This window comes from Scyliorhinus torazame, chromosome 4 (assembly GCF_047496885.1).
Source record: "Scyliorhinus torazame isolate Kashiwa2021f chromosome 4, sScyTor2.1, whole genome shotgun sequence".
NCBI classification, from domain to species: Eukaryota; Metazoa; Chordata; class Chondrichthyes; order Carcharhiniformes; family Scyliorhinidae; genus Scyliorhinus; species Scyliorhinus torazame.
In genome coordinates this window covers 179982680-180005563 of record NC_092710.1, presented here as the reverse complement: position 1 = coordinate 180005563, position 22884 = coordinate 179982680, and the positions used below count along the sequence as shown (strand labels likewise).

The window sequence follows — 22884 nt, the reverse complement described above, 5'->3', positions numbered from 1 at the left end:
ACCCTCACCAAGGCCCTGAAACGTTGCGTAGGTTTTTTTAGCTACTACGCCCAGTGGGTCTCCAACTACGTGGACAAGGCCCGTCCCCTGATCCAATCCATGTTTTTTCCTGTCGATAGAGGCCCATCAGGCCTTCAGCCGCATCACAGCAGACATTGCAAAGGCCACGATGCACACCATCGACGAATCCCTCCCTTCCAGGTCGAGAGCGATGCGTCTGACGTAGCTCTGGCGGCCACCCTCAACCAAGTGGGCAGACCCGTGGCCTCCTTCTCCCGTACCCTTCATGCTTCTGAAATCCGCCACTCCTCAGTCGAAAAGGAGGCCCAGGCCATAGTAGAAGCTGTGCGACATTGGAGGCATTACCTGGCCGGCAGGAGATTTACTCTCCTCACTGACTAATGGTCGGTTGCTTTCATGTTTGATAATGCACAGCGGGGCAAGATAAAAAACGACAAGATCTTGCAGTGGAGGATTGAACTCTCCACCTACAACTACGAGATCTTGTATCGTCCTGGGAAGCTAAACGAGCCTCCTGACGCCCTGTCCCGCGGAACATGTGCCACCGCACAAGTGGACCACCACCGATCCCTCCACGAGGACCTCAGCCACCCGGGGGTCACTCCCTTTTTCCATTTTGTTATGACCCGCAACCTGCCCTACTCCATCGAGGAGGTCAGGACAGCCACCAGGGACTGCCAAATCTACGCAGAATGCAAACCGCACTTCTACCGACCAGAGAAAGTGCACCTGATAAAGGCTTCCTGTCCCTTTGAACGCCTCAGCATGGACTTCAAAGGCCCCCTGCCCTCCACCGACCACAACATGTACTTCCTGAACGTGATTGACGAGTACTCCCGGTTCACATTCGCCATCCCCTGCCCCGACATGACCGCAACTACCGTCATCAAGGCCCGCCATAGCATCTTTGCACTGTTCGGGTTCCCCACTTACATACATAGTGATAGGGGGTCCTCCTTTATGAGCGACAAACTGCATCAATTCCTGCTCAGCAAGGGCATTGCCTCGAGCAGGACGACCAGTTACAACCCCCGGGGTAACGGACAGGGAGAGAGGGAGAACGGAACGGCATGGAAGACCATCCTACTGGCCCTACGGTCCAGGAACCTCCCAGTCTCCCGCTGGCAGGAAGTCCTCCCGGATGCCCTCCACTCCATCCGGTCACTGCTTTGTACGACGACCAATCAGACACCTCACGAACGTCTCCTTGTCTTCCCCAGAAAGTCCTCCTCTGGGACCTCGCTCCCGACCTGGCTGGCAGCACCCGGACCCATCCTGCTCCGAAAACACATGCGGGCGCACAAGTCGGACCCGTTGGTTGAGAGGGTCCATCTGCTCCATGCTAACCCCCAGTACGCCCACGTGGCGTACCCCGACAAGATACGGTCTCCCGACGGGACCTGGCACCCGCCAGAACCCCACGCACATTCCAGCCTCCAGTCCCACCCTCCCCTCCACCGCAGCATCTTACAGGAGGATCGGTCCTTCCGCCGGCCCCCCCACCCACCGACGCCCCCTGCAGGCGCTCCCTTCCCAGGACAACTGTTTTCCCCACCAGCGCCGTCTGGGGGTGCCGAAGCTGCCATGGAGATCGAAGCCACGCTCCCGGAGTCACAGATGCCTGAGCCTCCACCAGTGTCACCACCGAAGCTCCGACGATCACAGAGGATGACCAGGGCCCCCGATCGACTGATTGCTTCATTTTAATTGTAATCTGTAAATATAAACCATCAAATGTACATAGCTATCAGACTTGTAAATAGTTACTAAACACTGTACGAAGGTATTAGGGTACCTCCATAACTAATTACACCATGTTGTCATGTTTTGTAGTTTCAGGCCACCACTCCCGCCGGACTCTTTTTTTAACAGGGGGTGAATGTGGTATTATAGGTATTACGGTACCTCATAGGCTAAAGCACCATTGGTGGAAACTGTATGCTTTCTATTGGGTAGAATGCATGATAGCTCCGCCTTGATAGGCGGGGTATAAGAACCCGTGCCATCCCAGCATCCTTCATTCTGTACCTGAGTTGCTGGGGGAAACATCTAGCTTATTAAAGCCTTCAGTTGGACTACAACCTCGCTTTAGTGGTCATTGATCGTGCATCAGCTAGCTACCTCGCTAGAGGTGGCCTACCAGAACCTTAGCGTGTTCCCTGCGGGCCCGACGAACCCCTCGTGGACACTATCGTCGTGGCCCCCATCGGACCTGCCTACGTCACAGGCCTGCGCCGCGCGTCTGCCAGCCCAGCCTGGAGAACTGCAATGCTACTTCTGCGGCCAGGGCCAACACCCCCGGCAGCGTTGCCCAGCCTACTCAGCGACGTGCAGCGACTGCGGGAAAAAGGGGCACTACGCCAGAGTCTGTCTGGGCCGGCCTAATGCCCCGAAATCAAAAACGCGCCAGGCTCGACCAATGGTCTCGCAGCCCCACAGACCCCGCAATGTGGCTGCGTGCCTGCCCAGAATGCCCCCTCAGGATGCGTCATCGGCATCCTGCGAAACGTGGGGGCCGCCATCTTGGCCGCCGGCCCCAACACCAACCGACACATGCGACTCATGGGCGCCGCCATCTTGGCCGCCGGCCCCGGCACCCACCGACACGTACGACCGATGGGGGCGGCCATCTTGGTCGCCATCTTCGATTCCGTCCGACACGTGCGACACACGGGGGCCGCCATCTTGTGACTCTACTAACCATGCAGGCTACCCGCAGCTGGGCGCGGTGACCCTCGACCAGTCGCAGCCGAAGCCTCTAAAGAACTCCATGATGGTCGTCCATGGCAACGGGCACGAGACCCCCTGCCTCTTCGACTCCGGGAGCACGGAGAGCTTTGTCCACCCCGACACGGTAAGGCGCTGCTCCCTCCACACCTACCCCGCCTCACAAACAATCTCCCTTGCCTCTGGGTCTCATTCGGTCCAGATCCGGGGGGCACTGTATTGCCAATCTCGCGATGCAGGGCGCGGAGTATACCCGTTTTCAGCTCTACGTTCTCCCCACTTCTGCGCCCTCTTACTGGTCAGATTGGATTTTCATTGTAATCACCGAAGCCTGACCTTACAGTTCGGCGGACCCATGGCCCCCCTCACAGTATGCAGCCTCGCGACCCTCAAGGTCGCCCCCCCCCCCTCACTTTTTGCGAATCTCACCCCCGACTGTAAGCCCATTGCCACCAGGAGCAGGCGGTACAGCTCGCTTGACATGGTATTTATCAAGTTGGAGGTCCAACGACTGTTGAGTGAAGGGATGATCAAGGCCAGCAGCAGCCCCTGGAGAGTGCAAGTGGTGGTCATCCGGACCGGAGAAAAGAACCGGATGGTTGTGGACTAGAGCCAGACAATTAACCGGTTCACGCAACTGGATGCGTACCCCCTCCCCCGCATAGCGGAGATGGTCAATCAGATCGCGCAGTACCGTGTGTTCTCCACGGTCGATCTGAAGGACCATGACGTCAACCTTCAGAGGTTCCTCCAGGCCGCCCAATCCCTCAATCTTACATACAACAAAGAAAAGTGTGTCTTCCATGCTACCCGACTGGCCATCCTCGGCTACGTCGTGGAGAATGTAGTCCTAGGGCCGGACCCCGACCGTATGCGCCCCCTCACAGAACTCCCCCCTCCCCACAACCTCAAGGCCCTAAAACGATGCCTGGGGCTGTTCTACTATGCCCAATGGGTCCCCAACTACGTGGACAAAGCCCGCCCACTTATTCAAACCGCCAGTTTCCCCCTGACGGATGAGGCCCGCTCGGCCTTCAGCCGCATCAAGGCCGACATCACCAAGGCCACAATGCACACGGTGGATGACTCCGTCCCCTTCCAGGTAGAGAGCGATGCATCAGATGTCGCACCGGCCACCACCCTCAACCAGGTGGGCAGGCCAGTAGCATTCTTTTCTAGGACCCTCCACGCTTCCGAAATCCGACACTCATCGGTCGAGAAGGAAATGAAAAATGAAAATCACTTATTGTCACAAGTAGGCTTCAAATGAAGCTACTGTGAAAAGCCCCGAGGCGCCACATTCCGGCGCCTGTTCGGGGAGGCTGGCACGGGAATTGAACCGTGCTGCTGGCCTGCCTTGGTCTGCTTTAAAAGCCAGCTATTTAGCCCTGTGTGCTAAACAAACCTCAAGCACAAGCCATAGTGGAAGCTGTGCGGCACTGGAGGCACTACCTAGCCGGTAGGAGGTTCACCCTCGTCACCGACCAGCGGTCGGTTGCCTTCATGTTCGACAACGCACAACGGGGCAAAATAAAAAATGACCAAATCCTGAGGTGGAGAATCGAACTCTTCACCTACAATTACGATATCAAGTATCGTCCTGGGAAGCTCAACGATCCCCCAGATGCCCTGTCCCACGGCACATGCACCAGCGCGCAAAATGACCGACTTCGGGCTATCCACAATGACCTCTGTCACCCGGGGGTCACCCGGCTTACCCACTTCATTGAGGCCCGCAATCTGCCCTTCTCCACCGAGGAGGTCAAGGCAATGACCAGGGACTGCCAAGTCTACGCGGAGTGCAAACCGCACTTCTGCCGGCCAGACAAGGCCCGTCTGGTAAGGGCCTCCCGGCCCTTTGAGCGCCTAAGTATTGATTTCACAGGGCCCCTCCCCTCGACCAACTGTAATATATATTTTCTCACCGTCATCGACGGGTACTCCCGCTTCCCCTTTGCTGTCCCCTGCCCCGACATGACCTCGGCCACTGTGATAAAGGCACTGCACTGCATCTTCACACTGTTCGGTTTCCCTGCCTACATCCACAGCGAACGGGGTACATCGTTCATGAGCGATGAGCTACGCCAGTACCTGCTCAGGAAAGCCATTGCCTCGAGCAGGACTACGAGCTGTAACCCGCAGGGAAACGGGCAGGTGGAGAGGGAGAACGCGACGGTATGGAGGCTGTCCTTCTGACCCTCAGGTCTAGAAGTCTCCCAATCCCCCGCTGGCAGGAGGTCCTCCCCGACGCCCTCCACTCCATCAGATCATTCCTCTGCACAGCCCCAAACAAGACCCCTCACAATCGTTTGTTTATCTTCCCCAGGAAGTCCATCTCCGGGGTCTCGCTTCCACCTTGGCTGTCAACTCCGGGACCTGTCCTTCTTCGGAAGCACATGAGGAGCATTAAGACCGACCCGCTGGTCTAGAGGGTCCAGCTGCTCCACGCCAACCCCCAGTACGCCTACATCGCGCACCAGGACGGTCGGCAAGATACGGTCTCCCTACGAGACCTGGCACCAGCTGGTTCCCCTGCCAATGCGCCCCCCACGCTACCCGCCCCCACCCCCAACACCCCGTACGCCCCCCTAGGTCTCCTGTACTGTCCCGCGCTGACACTGCCGCCACCCACCACCCCGCTGTCTACCCCCACACCCCAACCGTCTCCGACTCCCTGGACTGTGGCTCCAGCTCCAGACACAATTCCCCCGGAGTCACCACCTGCAACAACCGTGCCCGCCGCACTGCCAGAGCTGAGGAGGTCGAAGAGAACGATCTGGCCTCCAGAGAGACTGAATATGTAATGACCCCACGTCACCCCTGCTGGACTTGATTTTTAACAGGGGGTGAATGTGGTGAATGTATCCACCTAATGTAACCTTTGACCTGGAAGTGGAGATACGAGCTGCTTCCAGCCACTGTACTGTAACCCCGGTGCCTGCGGGTGGCACTCATCGGCACAACCGACTCTGGCTAGGCAAGTACACGACTAATAAACCTTATGTTCACTTGCTCTCTCGGCCTCTTGGTGAATTGAAGGTTTATCACATATTTTATTTTCAAATTTCATCAGCTGCAAGGAGCAGATGGATTGTGAGGAGGTCCTGAAGGGGGACATTAAACGGAAGTGGGAAGAGGAGCTGAGGAGGAAGTGGAGACCAGGAAGCTCTGTGGAGGGTGAATGCGGGATTTGAAGCCAAGTCCCCAGAGCATTCGCCTGGTCCACGTCTTGCTCCCGACCGCTGAGACCACACATCCCCCACGCAGTCAGGAACACGGACCATCGGGGGCGGAGCAGCTTGGGAAGTCCTGCCGGTGACGTGCCAACGCCGTTGCAATGGTGTGCGATCTGATTATGCCACTTCCGAGTTTGCGAAGCATGGCTGACTGGCGTCAAACCGGCACTAGCCCCGATTTGGCCGTCCGATCGCCATTTACGAGATCGGCATCAGGCAATGGAGATTCCCGCCCAAAGACAGTCAAAACGCAGATAATTTGGCTAAGTAACTGCTGCAGCAGTCCAGATCACCAAATCACTTCAAAGAAACAGTTTCCTTTGCAGTATTTCAGCATTACAATCAGTATTTCCTGGATTTTGTTGTTCAACTGTATTTATGAGCAGAAGAGCACCACGCATCGTGATCATTTGATTCCAAATTTTCCCAAGAGATTATAGCTATGCACAAAGAATTATGTAACTGAATAGCTACTGCAGTTTTTAGGAACAAATTTGCAAGGCTTGTGCATTTTGTTGAGCATTTCTAGCACTTGGCTCCAGGGATATACATGCTAGGTGGGGTTACGGGGATAGGGAGGGGGAGTGGGCCTCTTGATTTCAGATGCTCAGTGCAGATTTGATGGGCTGAATGGCCTCCTTCTGCACGGTTAAGATTCTATGATTCTAAGAACTCGTTTAAAAAAAAATCTTTTGTGCAAAATTAAATAATGAATATCTTAAGAATAAGACAAAATCATAATTAGGTACATTGTATAGAAGTTTTACATTAAAAAATACATTGACATAAGTGAGTTTGGCCCCATTATTTGCACGTTAGAAACTCAAATATGTTGTGGTTACCTCCTGAGTCGATGCAATTTTCAGGTCATGATCTACCAATGCCACTCAGAGCAAGCTTCAACAAAAAAAAGGAAATTGATATTTTTGTCGCCTGAGAAAATGTGCTGTGGCTCCTTTGCACTGTGTTGTTATTCTGTACACAGGCAGGTGGTTGCTTCATCAAGTTCATGAGAAGGGTTAATTAAGAGGTCAAGAAATGATGTAATTACATTACGCAAACTGTTTTTGTTTTATTAATCTAACAAAACACAGAATGTGGATTTTCAATTCAAGAATTGTCATGTGTTCAGTTTGGAAAATGGGTCTTCAGCTGTGTTAGTCTATTGCCGCAGCCAAGTAATTATGGTGATAATTCTGCTTCAATGATTGTTTGGGAGCATTTTGTAGAAAACAATAGATCTCTGCTTGGGAGGTAAATAACTGCATTTGTTTCCAGGATTGAATTTTTTTGTTCAAGTTTCCAGTCAAACTTATCTGCATAGTCACAAATGTAAAACCTTCCCTGAATCAGAGCATTTGAATAGTGGCTTACAATATAATTGCTTAGTTTTGTTTCCTCACCTTAAAAAATATTCCTTCATGTACTTAAATAAATAATTTAGTGTCATTTTATTAATACTGCTGAAAATTCTCACAAATATGCATTTTTAACAATTGTCTAGTTTACAAATTGAGTAATGTCATTTTAATTCATTGACAAAATGATCAGTTATTAGTTTCATTGGTGTTTAGTACTCACTTACTTAGTAAATGATGTTTTAATATTGAAACGTTTTTAAAAATGTGCCCTCGCACTTAATTTTAAGAGTTTCCACAAAGGCCCACGAATGGTCACAATTGACGGTTACCTTGATCTGGGGCGCAGCCTGTTTTGTGGGGAAAGACAATCTTGTTGCGCAATGTTTTCCAAGCCACAGTAAAATATTGCAGACATTCAATTTTCACTGAATGGAGCACGGGCTTGAGGTTCCTCAATCTCGCGTGCATATTTGACCACTTTTGAGTGAATTGTGCTGCCTGACGCTTTGAGAAACATTGTGCTGCAGACTGGGCTGACCACAAACAGGCTGCAACCCAGATCATATTAAATCACCGTGACTATTTCGTGAGTGAATGGTCAGGGATGTTCCGGCTCGTAATGAAAAATATAAGAGGGAACACTTGGACGGAAAATTCAATGGGCAGCTTATTGGAAGATCACTGGTTCAGTGCCTTTGATTTTCCAGCCATTAATGTGCATGTATTGCAGACCTTGTTCCTTATGATTCTGGAAAGCCAACTTGCCTGCATATGAGGCCCTGCCAGAGTTTCGGGCGTCAGAATATATATTTTTTAATCTTTCCTTTTAGGGGGCAATTTAGCATGGCCAATCCTACCCTGCACATCTTTGGGTTGTGGGGGGCCAGACCCACGCAGACACAGGGAGGACCTCAGGAGACTTTGACTGTGCTTCTAAATTTTCCTTAAATACTTTTGTGACAAAAATAGATATAGTTTGCCTTTGGATTTATATGATTTTAAAAATAAGGTGCTGGGATTCAAATGGAGCTGAACTCTGGCAGATATAAAATTGAAAACAGCAGCATTCCAAGCAGCAAGAAATGCTGCTAAATTGAGCACCCTTTGTTGCATTGAACCGTTAAAATTGGATGGATTGTATCAAAATCACTAACCAAGTCTGAAACAAAAAAGCCCCATAGATCTGCAAGCTGATTAAAAGATTGTATTTTAAGCACACATGAAAAGGACTGTTTGATGCAAAATGTAACTTACTGTAAAAACAAACAGGTCTTTCTCCCATTAATGATAACAAGGTGAAACCTGTTAACAGCCTGTCTGTTGCAAAGAACTTGTTTGAACTTCAACAGAAATGCAGAAGAAGTGAATACTTTTTGACACTGCCTTTCTCTTACAGGATGATAAGACAAAGGTGTTTGCTGTCTGTGGGAGCACCCAGTCTCACTGAGTAGATTTTTATTTCACTGGGTAGATTTTTATGTGATAGTTAGTAATAACAACTACCAAGCTCAGTTTATTGTACAGTTAATGTATATCTGACGTTCCAGGCATAAATCTGAGAAAGTCACTGGACATGCAACTGGGTGTTCAAATGCTAGACAAATTGGTGTTCAAACTCTTACCCGGTACTGTTATCAGTTGTCCTATTTAAAGAAGTACTTTACAATGGGTCTGTGCATTAATTCCATGAAAAATGTGATAGGCATTTCTCTTAGTGGAGTGAGTTTTGAATAAGCACTTATGCGCTGGGCTCCATTACCTTTTCACCGAAACAGCCAAAGTGGTCAGGTATTGTGGTGAGAAACAGGATTGGGATATTTTGGCAAAGAGGAATTCTTTTAACAAGAATCTGCAGTGGAAATTTCTCAACAAAACACCTTTCCTGTAAGAGAAAGTAATTTTGTCATATAATTAACAATGCATTGTAGATATCCATAATGTGTAGGTCAGTACATGCCACACCAGAAGTTGTTGGTAATGGAACTAACCACCATTTTATTCCTCGCCAATACCCACAGCGCTGAAATCAGAGGTGCCAAGGAACCGAGTTTTGTGGACTTGCTCCAAGACAATGTAAGACTCTCAGAAGTTAAGATTTCTGCAAGAGATGTGATCACAATATATTGCAGTTTCTTTGGATATTGACATTTTCCAGTAAACAGACTATTGTTACACTTGTTTTACCATCAGCAAACGGTGAAAATTTGCAATGCACTTCACACTACAGATCACTGGAGCTTGTAACTTTAATAGAATCCTGTGGGCATTAAATCCTGGTGAGAAACGGCAGTTGAAGTACCCAGCTAGCATTATCATGTAGCTTAACAGCTCAGTTAATCAGGGATTAGCAGCATCCTCTCCCAAGCCAATTTCACAGAATCGCAGAATTGTTACGGCACAGAAGGAGGTCATTCAGCTGATCCCATTTGCACCAGCTCTGCAAGTGAGCATTATGACTTAGTGCCATTCCCCTGCCTTTTTCCCACACCTCTGTGCATTGTTTCTATTCAAGTAATCATCTGATGTCTTCTTGAATGCCTCAATGGAACCTGCCTCCACCAGAATTCCGGCTAGTGCATTCCAGACCCGAACCACTCGTTGTGTGAAAATATTTTGTCTCACATCACATTTGCTTCTTTTGCAAATCACATTAAATCTGTGTCCTTTCATTCTTGATCCTTTTACGACAGGGAACATACTCTTCCAATCTACTCCTCATGATTTTGAACATCTTTATCAAATTTCCTCTTAGCCTTTTTCTCTCCAAGGAGAACAGCCCAATCTATTCTCATAACTGACGTTTCTCATCCTTGGACCCATTCTTGTCAAGCTCTTCTGCACTGTCTCCAATGCACATCTTTCCTATAGCGAGGCACCCAGAATTGTACATAATATTCCAGCTGAGGTCTAACTAGTGTCTTGTATAAGTTCAGCATAACCTCGTTGCTCTTGTATACTATGCCTCATTAATAAATTCCAGGATATTACATGCTTTACTAACTGTTCTCTCCACCTGTCCTGCTTCCTTCAATGATCTTTGCACATACACACCCAGGTCCATCTGCTCGGCACCCCCTTAAAATTATACCTCTTATTTTATATTGTCAGTCCACATTCTTCCTACCAAAATGCATCACCTAACACTTTTCCTCATTGAACTTCATCTGCCATTGATCTACCCACACCACCAACTTGTCTATGTCATTTTGAACATGCCCAACATGCCCAAATATGAATTACTCACAAGCATCTCCACTGGACACCGGGCTCTGGAAGCAAGTGCTCTAATAGAAACTTGGTTGTGGCAGAAGACTCCAGGAGGACAGCAGGAACTCTTTTTTGTAAAAAATTTAGAGTACCCAATTATTTTTTTTCCAATTAAGGGGCAATTTAGCATGTTCAATCCACCTACCTTGCACATCTTTGGGTTATGGGGGCGAAACCCACGCAAACAAGGGGAGAATGTGCAAACTCCACATGGACAGTGACCCAGAGCCGGGACCAAACCTGGGACCTCGGTGCCGTGAGACTGCAGTGCTACCACTGCACCACCGTGCTGCCCCGCAGGAACTCTAGCAATTTCCTTAAAACATCTCTGAAGTGGCCAAACAACCCTGCCAACTTATGGAAGTCCCTGGCTTGTAACCAACCATAATAGAAAAGGCTCATCCAGGAACGCATCAAGAACATCAAGTATTTCCATCAGAAATGTGCAGAGATGAAGTCTCGAAGTCAGAGCGAGCATACAAAACTTCGAACAGCCCCTCAACCCAACCCTTCAAGCACTAGCCTGCCCTGCATGTGGCAGATCACACATTGGACTTAACAGCTATCTCAGAACCCATCGAATAGGAGTGGAAGCAAATCAGCATTGATCCCAAGGGACTGACTAAAGAGAGAGTCAGAGGATTGCATAGCTATCTAGTAAAATGTCCACCATTCCTTCTTAGGCCAGGGACAGGCAGCAGCCATAAAGACAGGTTGACAGCTTACCTTGGTGCTCGTGCCTTTATTGTTTTGAAGCAATCAGAGCAATGCAAACACAAAGGGAAGACTCAGACTATACTTTTTCAAAGTGTCAGATTCAGACTGAAAACCAACGTGTAGCTATCCAGATGCACACGCCAGCTTTCTCTCCAGATCTTGAGCCTCTCTGAGAAAAGAAAGTGAGTGGGTGGGATTTATGCCATCGTTCTGGTGAGGTGGGGCCTGATATAACCAGAACCCGGCTCCACCGAGATCGGGGTGCCATCTTTAATGGGTGCCCTGATCAGCACTGAAGTGAAATCCCCTTCCCCCATCATGGAGGTATTGAGGCCCCCCCCACACCATCGTGGCTTCCTCCCTCACTGCCCACGCTTCCTCCACCCCACCACTAATAACTGGAACCCTCATCAATGGGGCTCTTACAAGAGCTCGCCCATGGCACTTCCTCGGCACTGCCCCTTGGCACCGACTTGTTGGCAATGTGCCAACCTGGCAGTGTAAACCTGTGCCAAGGGGCAATACCTGGGCACTGCTCAGGCATGATCCTCACTTTCCCCAGGGGCCTTTACTTACCATTGTGCCACTGTAGGGATTTCCTCGACTGAATCTGGTTTTTAAAAGGTTGTAGTAAACCTCGCCAACATGACGTCATGTCGGCGAGGTTTGCATTTTCAGCGAGAGGGGATCATGTGGCAGGGGGAACTGGATATTGATATTTAAATGTATTTAAATCCATTAAAATGAGGTTCTCGCCATTTGTCAACACGAACCTCATGACATCACCAATGACGGTCAAGGAAAATCAGGAAATGCAATTCTCTCCGTTTTTTCCGCAATGTCGCTGTTCTCTCAGATACCTGCTTGGCTCATGGGGCTGTAGTGGGATTCACTCCCAAGCCCCAAGAGGTGCAGCTCATGTTACTGTGGGCCCAGGAAGGTGGCTGTTATGATTGCATGCAGAAAAATCAAAATGGAAATTGCCATCCTATTAGAGAACTGCAGGGACATTGGCTAGCATTTTCTGCCCCTTTGTCGGCAGAATGGCATGGAAAGTAAAATTAGGTGCCATGACAGTGGTGCCATATACATTCCCTGCCCATCCCCACAGGTATTGTATCTGCGGCAGGGGATGCATCATTCCTGTGAGTCAATTAAGGCCCTCAAGTGGCCAATTAATTGGCACTTAATTACCTTTTCCCACAGTCACTGGGATTTTACACAGAGCAGGAGAGGTCCATGCCAGGTCTCTAAGCTGCCCATCAAGAGCTATCAGCCTTGTGGATAGGCTGGGGTGGGGAGATCCTGCTGGTTTGGCAACCCAACTCCCTGCAACCACCACCCCCACACCCCTCCCTCACCCAAGGTTTGGATTCCTCCCAAGATGTGGACTTGCCATCCACTGCTCCCCACCCTCCTTTACTCCTTGACTTGTCACCCCTGCTCCCACTTTCCTAGTCCCCCTGACTCATCTCATGAAGGAGCTACACTCCAAAAGCTCATGATTCCAATTAAATATGTTGGATTTTAACCTGGTGTTGTAAGACATTGTACTGTGCCCACCCCAGTCCAACGCCGGCATCTCCACATCTTGTCCATCTTGTTAGAGCCTGCCAGCCTTGCCCCAGGAAGACCCTGGTCTTAACTCACAGTCGAGGCTCCATCATTAAACAACTTTCTCGGGGACTGCTGCAGTCTTGGCAGTGGATATTGCTCCCAGTGGCACTGCTGGGACAAGACAACTGCCAACCATTTATTTGGCTGGCAGCTCTCCGAGGTGGGGCTTCTTCATTGAGCAAAAGTTCAAAAGAAGTCTGGAAAATGACCTAAGGATATAGCAATAAATATTCTTATGGGTGTCATTATTTGTATTTCCACAGCCCTACCTGAACCTGAACATGTATTAGATGTGGGCAGGTTTATTACTCTTTGTCAATTTGGTGTTAACAGTAAGAAATTGCACATGGACAGAACACCCTTGGGGTCTCATTTAAACATTGGTACTGGGAAAGGAGCAGAGGTTTTTGATGCAACCTTTCATTCATTTCAATGCAATGAAAATCAGGTGGGTTCTGTGAAGGACATCTAATTAATTCTGCCAGATTACCGGCAACTCAGAGACAACAAAAAGCAACCCAATTTGTACTTATGCAAATATTATAAGACTGTGTGCATCTATTAGAAAAGGCATGCATCTTAACTTAAATGTAAATAAACTATTACTCAAGGCATCCAAAATGTGCCCTCTGGTCCCAAGATTATTGGAAACTGGAATTCCGAGACCATACAATCTAAATGTCAGGCTGGTTTAGAAATATGACAACTGCTGCAATTATTTTCCATGAGGCATGTATGGGTACTGGGCAGTCTTTAGAAAACTGTAGACAAAAATATCATATAAATAAGTCCTTCAAAATCAATTCAAATGATAACATTATAATGCTACTTTCCTTCAATATTTAGTTGTGTCTGGTATTAATCAACTCTCTGAGATGAAGCCTGAAATGTGCAGCAGGTTTGCATGTTCCTATTGATATTATAATAGTTTTTAACTTAACTGATTCTGTATGACTGTTGAACAGATTTTACATTAGTTTCTTGTTCTTTTGTTAAAAATATCTGCTCACCTACTGTAATCGTGAGACAATGGGACAATCAAGCATGTGGTGGCCATGAGCAATTTGCACTCTAATTGTTGCACGTGCAACAACATTAATCAGGCTGCATATGTTTTCTAATTTTTGTTGTGAGGCCCTTCACCAAAGAGTTCAGTTGCATCCTTCTTGAGTTTCCAAGGCACTGTTTTCCTTATGAGAAGATGTTCTCTGTTTGTGTTTCATGAAGCAAAGGTTAGGGCAATTGCAGAAAGATGTGAAATCTCCACACTCTTGTGCAAAACAAATACAATTATCTGGGTTCTGTTGTTATTTATATGAAACAAAGTTCCATCCTGATACATTAAAAAACATAAATTTGTAATGCCATGGTATCAATTTTCATTCTCCCTACACAAACAATCAAGTCTATGTACAGCCATGAATTAAGACCAGCACCACATTTAGCTGAAGTAAAGTTGCCATGCTCCCAGATGACCATAGGCTGCTTTCCCCTTTGAGGGGGAGAGCTGACTGGGGTGATTTAACCTGAGGATCGCCACCTCTCAAGCAAGGGGCAAGGTTGACAAGGCAGGGTCTTCATGAATAGCCTCTGCCAGTATGGGAATTGAACCTGTACTATTGGTCTTGTCGCTGCATCACAAACCAGCTGTCCAACCAACTGAGCTATACCAGCCCTCAGTTTATCTGCATTTATCTGCAAGCTGGGACAATATGGTATCTATGACTATTTGTCCTTCTAAAAATAACCAAACTTTGCCCTATCAATGGTCGATTATAGTAATGAATTTAGATATATTCAGTTTAATATAAAGTTATTTCTGTTTGATAGCTTATGGTGAAAAAACCTTTGAGCATACACAAGCTCTCCTTCCAAAAATAAGCATGTTGTTTCTATGCACCCTGTGATTGTTTAACATTAATTATTGTGGCACAATACATAATAGAACCAAACAAACCTCTCATTAGGTATAATTATGCACAGCCACTACTTTGAAACCTTTCCAAGCATACGTAATTGAACAAACACTCCAGAGGGTACTTCAACTTTATTCGGCAATAAAATTGTGCAGAAACACTTTAACAAGTTTTGCATAATAAAATAAAGTGGTTCAGCATCATTTAAGTTGCTACAGTGTTATAACCTCTTCTAATAAAAAAATATGCAAAATACAGATGGCCACTTGATAAAATTATTTGAAACTCATGTATACAGTGCGAGGAATTGAATCAAGAGTGTATACGGTGTCTGTCAGAACACATGTTTTTCGAATTTTAATGCAGCTTGAATAATGAAAAATTTACAAGAAACGTAATGTAATCTTACCTCATCAAATTGTGCTTCATCTTCACAGTTTTCTAGTACTCTTGTATAAAATGAGAGCCCTTGAAATGTTATAAAACAAAAGTCAGTCAAGAAATAACATTTTAAAATAATTAAATTACATTTTATAAACTAAATTCAATTATATTTAACTTGCAATTTAAAATGAACATTAATCTGCCTAAACCACCCAAAGTAAATTTTAATTTTGTTTGGCATGTTCTTAGTGAGCCTTTAACAAACTTTAGGGTCCCTGACTCCCGGTTTATATTTTGCACGTGTGTGAAAGGCAAACGGTCATCTCCTTGGTATTCATTTGAAAATTATAGCATTAGTTTTAATTTATAAAAGGCAGATTACAATTTTGAGTATGAAGAAGTGAAAGAATATGCTGGTTCGCAGAATCGCATTAGAAAAATATTCAATTAATGAAACGTTAGTGAACCCATTTCTGAAATATTGCATTCTGGAATCTTGTCCCAACAGAAATGCTGGGACAAGGCACATGTAATAGAATTGGGGGAAAAAGCGTAATTGGGACTCCCTTTTCATATACATATCTGAAAGTGGGCAGTTTTAGTCAGTTAATATTGGGATGTGTTTTTCAAAGTACTGTGCACTTATTTTCTTAGCTGTGGACCAGAGTGGAAGTTGCATTTTATTGGTACAAGTTCAATTATTTGGTTATTTTGATTCCAATTGAATTTAAAATGATTGAGTTTAGGCTAGAATACTCATCCCAAATAATATGAAAATGGCGCATCACTGCTAATTCCTAAACAACACAGGGAATTCCTTGGAACGCACATTCAGTAAACAATAGCAGAGATTAACAAGGCTTGTTATGCTTCTCCATTCACTATATTAGCAAACAAATAGGTTAAAAAAGACTTTATATAGCATTTCATGATCAGCAGATGACGCAAGGCATTTCAATTAAGTACTTTTGAAATTTAATCATTGTTACAATGTCAGAAACCCAATATCTGCACAGAACACTCCCAGACACAGCAATGTTGTAATGACCAGGTCATCTGTTTTTGTGATGTTGATTGAGAAATTAATATTGGCCAGGATACCGGAGATAACTCCCCTACCCATCTTGAGATAGTGACAAGGAATCTTTTATGTCCACAGCATGGGCAGGCAGATGGGGCCTCAGCTTAATGTCCCATCCAAATAACAGCACATCTGACAGTGGAGCACTCCCTCAGTATTGCACAGGGGTGTCAGCCCTGATTTCTGCTCTTCAAGCCTTGGAGCACTTGAACTCAGAGATAAGAGTACTATCAACTGAACCACAGCTGACACAAACATCATTAATAGTTGCATTGGAATAGCAGACAGAAGAATACCATATAAATCTGCTAATTCTTCAACTGCAATCATGGTCAATGTTTTTAAACAGATAGTTAAAGTAGTGAGAGAAATGTTATACATTCAAAATATATTCAAACTTACAGCTTGTTTTCCCAATTGTCTGTATGACTCTAGGGAATATTGTTAGGACAGTTGGCTGCCAGAAGAAAAAACATGAGCTATCAGGGACCACAAGAAATAAATAAACCAAAATCTAAAAGAAAAACCTGAGTTCCTGCTTTAAAATTGTCCAGTATTTTAGAACCATGGAAGTACAGCGCAGAAGAAGGCATGTGGTCCATTTTGTTTGTTTTTTTGTTACAGCAATCTAAAATTGATCCCAATCCTTTATGTTCTCCCCTTAGCTCTTTCATTTTGGACCTCAAATGGATCCCGAAATGTCAAAAAAGCGTAGGCCGGAGTTTTCCAGCCGTTGCAATTCACTTTCCCCGCTGGCAGCGCACCCGTGCCCATGGGTTTTCCAGTGGTGTGGGGTGGCTTAAATGGAAAATCCCATTGACAAGCGGTGTGAGTATAGAATCCCGCTGCCAGCGATCGGCATAGCGCCGAGAAACACACGGCTGGGGGACCAGAGAATCCATAGTTTTTGATTAAAGGACAAATCAGCAGGATTCTTATGGAGTGAGAAATTGCTGCTTGTAATATCTGCAGAACAACATTTAGTGTGTTTGAATGGACTGTTGATGGCTAATTCATTCATTTTAAATGGATTAAAGCTTTCATTAAAATATTGGACAGTAGAATTTCATATGCACTGTGGACTATTAATTCCAACAGTAGTTTCTAGCCAATGATGATTTTTCAGAGTTAGTGCTGTTTTACATTCAAGATCTAGAGCCATCCTAGTTACATCTTGAATCAGGTATCACAGTGAATTATGCTATCCCAGTGCTTTGTCAGCACATCTACTATCTAATATAATTGATGATGTGAGAGTCCAAGAAGTGTTCCTGTGTCTTGTACTCTTTTGACAGGGTGGACAATAATGCTTGGAAAAGTGATCTTCAAAGGACCTATTTTCAATTGGAGGTAAGATTTTAGCCAGAGACTATAATTCTCTTGACATTTTCTCAGTGCCTCACCAATGGTAGGAAAATAGCTTTACCTGGCAGACACTATTTCCACCATGGAAATCCATCCAAGAATCAGGTTGTATCTGGTGGAAAATTTAGCAATCTGTGTTTTGAATTAAACATTGGGCAATATTTGCTGAAAAGGTAATGCTGCCTAAATGAATCATAGTTACTAATGTATAAATTGACAATGACACTTTTCCTACAACTCCGTCATTGTCATCAATGCTTATGTCCCAACCTTTGACTCTGATGAAGATATTAAGGAAATGTTCTATTCTGACCTTCACTGCCATTCAAAAAGAATAAAAGACCATCCTTCTGTGGGACTTTAATTCCAGGGTTTCCTGTGTGTCCAATGTCTGGAGTAAAACCATTGGGAAAATCGGTTGTCCTTTTTAACCAGGCCAAATACAAACCACATGGATGCATTCTGGACCAAAACATTGGTGGCCTCCTGGATTATACCACTCACCAGGTCAAAGATCGAAGTAATGTCTGTATCATTCTATCCATGCATGAGAATGATATCTGAGGATTATTTAGCAAATATTGTCCAATCGCTGAATTTTATCTAATGTTCGCCACTAAAGGATGCTGCCGTCAAGCCAAAAAGACAATCTGCCCTTCACACAAATGATTAGTGTGCTTTGTTAATTTCAGTGCCAGTTAGTATGTGTGTTGTATGTTCTAAAGACTGGTGGATCATATCAAACAACATGTACAGATCGTAGTTAACCAGCCCATGCTTGCAAAATTCAAAACAACAGTGTCCAACATTAACGTGATTCCATGATTGGACAACATATGTTAAATAATCCTTAGTGTGCTAAAAGTTACACTGACAACCAATTTAAGATTGTCTACCACCAAAATCCCATTTGTCCTGTTGTCCTTGCTGTGCCATAATCAGCTTGTACTTCCAGAAACTTTGTAGGAAAAACCTCTTATAAACAAGGAACATACATAAACAAACATAATGGGCCATAATATGGGCAGATTGCCACTCTGAATCGACTTATCTGTGCCAAAATCCTTCACTGACTGTCTTGCCCAACCTTCCTGGCTCAGGCCGGGTGGGATTCTGGCAGAGCAGCGGGACACAGGCTCCAGTGGCAAAGTGTAATAGAAACTGTGCGAAGAAAGAGATGCCCTCTTTTGAGTGGCACCAGCTGCCGTAAAGCGGATCAGATCAGGATGTGGGGAGAACTGTGTGAAATCTGCATGTTTTCCCTGTGCCTGCGTGGGTTTCCTCCGGGTGCTCCAGTTTCCTCCCACAAGTCCCAAAAGATGTGCTGTTAATTGGAATGTTGGACATTCTGAATTCTCCCTCTGTGTACCCAAACAGGCGCCGGAATGTGGCATCTAGGGGCTTTTCACAGTAAATTCATTGCAATGTTAATGTAAGTTTACTTGTGACAATGATAAAGATTATTAACTACAGGGAGAATTGGGCCAGGTCAGGTTGGCATCGGGTTGGGTTGGGGCAGGGTGAGACGTGGGTTGGGGGAGTGTCGGGTCGGAGGGAAGGTCAGGTTTCGGGGCATGGGGGTCAGGTTGGGGGGGATCAGGTCGATAATGTGGGGCGGTTGGATCGGGCTGGGTTTGGGGCGGAAAGGGTCAAGTTGGGGAGAGTGTGGGGTTCGGGGTTGGGGGGGCATGTCCAGTCAAGTCAGGGGAGTCAGGTCAAAGAATGGTGAATCACATTGGGTGGGGATACCCTGGGGAGGAGGGGGGCTTAGTTGGGGGATTTGTGGGTCTTCCCTGCGTGATCAGTGGTGTGGGGGATTTCCCATGCAGAGTGTTTAAAATAGTTCTGCTGAAGTTAAAAGTGCTTTTTTTTCTTCTAACTGTTTCAAAGTAATTATTAGTGTATCAGGGCAGCATGGTGGCACAGTGGATAACACAGTTGCCTCACGGCACCGAGGTCCCAGGTTCAATCCCGGCTCTGGGTCACTGTCCGTGTGGAGTTTGCACATTCTCCCTGTGTTTGTGTGGGTTTCGCCCCATAACCCAAAGATGTGCAGAGTAGATAGATTGGACACGCTAAATTGCCCCTTAATTGGAAAAATAATGAATTGGGTACTCTAAATTAAAAAAAAAACTATTAGTGTATCACTGGCAGCACCATCCAAAGTTAGTAATTTCATCACCTTGTTGGTTCTGGGGCGTGAGAAGAGGCTTGAGTGGAGCAGAAGCCCCGGCATGGATTGGTTGGGCAGAATGGCCTGTTTCTGTGACGTTAATCCTGTGAATTTAATCCAGTGGGTGGGAGTCTCCGTTTGAGAGACAAAGTGCTGACGCCGGGCCTGAATATAGCGGGTGTTCCGCGGTCCCGATGGGGACGGCAGTCCCAGAGCCATTCAGGACATGGTAATTGGCGATCGAACTCCAACCACCACCAACCCCCTGCACCACGTGCCAACGCCCATGCTGCCTGCCATGGCCGGGTGCCCTGCACACATGGGCCACCAGCTGCCGACCTCCTACTGTGCTGCTCTCATCCGAGCGTCTTAAACTGTGCATTATCTATCCCCCTCCCCGCCCAGGAGAAGGTGACCCACAACCACCGGCTGCGGGAAAAGACTGAGGTTGTCTGCCAGACCTGTGGGTCTTCACCACTGTCGCAGGGCAGAGGGTGCTGGACCTGGTCGGCGGGATGGCAGAGCAGGCGGTCACTGAGGCGGCAGTTGGCATGGGACAACCAAGTGAGCCCCAATGGATTGCGACGTCCATATGGCATGTGAGTCACCCCCCCCCCCCACACACACACACACCATGCCTACCTGCGATCTCACCATGCATCTTGTCTTGTGCCTGGCAGGGTCACCTCCCAATGATACGGGTCAGGCTGGTGTCCCTTGACCCCCCTCCGCAGCAACCCCACGACTCACCAGGTGATGTGGCAGGACCATCCGGAGTCCCCCCACCCGGCCAGAACAGCAGAACCACGCAACACCCCGGAGCACATGTCCGGGGATGACAGCAACTCTGCGTCACTCCTGTCTCTGACTCCTTCCAGCATCCCAGAGACACTCACCTCAGTTGGGCACTTTAGTGAAGAGTCTCCTGGAGCGCTAACTGGTGCGCACCACACACATGCGGCGGTAAAGCAGGTAGAGGTCGGAAACCCCAAGGGCACGGACGGTCGGAGGACGGCCTGACCTCAGGGACTAACTGCTGTCCAGACTGGTCTGGAGCTTCTTGCACGGGCGGTTCCAACAATGTTGGGAGATGCAGGCGCAGAGCCAGGGACTAAGGAGGGGGTGTCAGCAACCTTTCAGCACCTGTAGGTGCAGTTGGAGGAGTCCAATCACCTGCAGGAGCAGGAGGAAGTGCTGACAATGCACATCGTCCAGGCCAACACCGCATGCCTGGCATCTGTGGTGGAGGCCTTGGGTGCGAGGGTCACGGCCATGGGTCAGGATGTCCAACGTCTGGGCACAGTGTGCAGGCGATGGCTAAGGCACAGGACAGGGCGGCCATGTCACAGGCATGTCATTACTGCGACGCTCCAGAGCATGGCCCAGTCACAACGGGCCATGGCTGCATGTGTTGAGAGCATTGACTTGGCGCTGACTGACCTGAGCCAGTCCCAGAGGGACATGGCATGGTCACTGGGCAAGGTAGCATGGTCATTGAGTGACGTGCCACAGTCCCAGTGTGGCGTGGCCTAGTCTCTGTGCTCCATCGCCACGAGCATGGAGGCCCCGGTCAAGATGAAAACGGACTTCCAGGACTGGCAGCGCCAGGTGATGGGGGAGCTCCCAGAGCTCGGTCCAGCCATGCCCTTTCCCAAGGGGAAGCTGAGCTCTGATCTGTTTGTGATCTAACCGGCCCACTTCCGTTGGCGAAATCAGGATCCCGCCGTAGCATGGCGAGAAATCAATAATAACTACTTCAGGCCAATTTCCATACAATTAGTGGGAGCGACCTCCTATCTAATGGCCCAGCATGATCTAACGCCTCCCTAGCAAGTGATCCTGTGGGTGCTGATGAGTACTTCTTTTTAAAAATGTGAAGCTGGCGGAAGGGGTCCTGCAAGGACTCAAGGAGGTGAGTAGCCACCTTCGCTCACAGGCAATGATCCCGGGGCACTGGGATTGTTGCTGCAGTGTACAGAAGGGTGTGGAGGAGCCACCGGTGGAGCCAGCCTCAGTTGGTATGTGCCGTCATCGGTGGGGGAGGGGGTGGGGGAATGGGTGTCTCAGCGGCCGCAGGTCCACCATGCCAACCCCTGGACTGTATGATCCCATTCCGAGGCAACCCCAACCCCAGCCGCCTGCCCTCCCGACCACCCATAACTCCCACAGATATTACATGGTATGGACGATATCTTGGACCCTGCGGAGACCTCTGAACACACAGCTGAAGGCTATAGCTAATACGGAATTGGCAATCATAATGAAATGAGCACTTTACACGTCCAAATGGATCCCCGTGGGTAGGTGTGCCATGTATCATGTGGGAGTTATTGCCTCACATCTCAATCAGACTGTGATGCCGGGACAATGTGCCTGAACACTGCGGGAGGTAACACCTAGGACACAGCGGTCAACACCCAGGAGCTGGGCCCCAGCACCAGGTACATCTCCGCAACCAGAGACTGGGTGTGTTAACTGGGGAGGGGACCAGCGGCCGGTCCAGGTAACGTTACGTGTGGGTGTCTGGGTAAAGGGTCTGGGGTGCGCGGGCAGGTCGTGCCAGGTGGTGGGGGGAGCAGTGGGGTGACTAGAGAGCCGCGGGATGGGGGAAACCACTGGTTGTCAGTCTCCTACCCTTTCCCAATTCCTTACAGATATTACACGGTATGGACGATATCTTGGACCGTGCGGAGGCTGCCCTAGTTGTGCTGCTGGCAGGCCAGGTGGCCAGATGGCAGAGAAGGCGGCGGCAGCAGTGTCGACAGAGGCTCGAGGCGGCGACCCATGTGCAGGGCCCCGGCCCACACCCTGAGGACCCGGCTGCCCAAGAGGCCAGGGAGAGACCCAGAGGAGGAGGGCCCCAGAGGTAGAGGCGAGCGACGGCCCAAGATGTACAGGCATTGCGGGTCTTTCGAACAAAAGATGGATAGCTCGTGTGCAGCAGGCTCCACCACAACAATGAGATGGTGCGGCACCTGTGCCATGCCCTCACGGACTTGGCACCACATGAACGAGGAGG

At 47.9% G+C, this 22884-nt stretch overlaps 1 protein-coding gene across 12 annotated transcripts in view; it reads right to left on the bottom strand.

The window, feature by feature from the left end:
* otofa (otoferlin a) overlaps nucleotides 1–22884 on the bottom strand; it is a 532520-nt gene that overhangs the window by 472249 nt on the left and 37387 nt on the right. For all 12 annotated transcript variants that reach the window (XM_072498930.1, XM_072498920.1, XM_072498925.1 and 9 more), the window contains exon 2: nucleotides 15272–15330. In XM_072498930.1, the coding sequence (XP_072355031.1) occupies nucleotides 15272–15330 (59 nt within the window). The remainder of the gene's footprint in view (nucleotides 1–15271; nucleotides 15331–22884) is intronic.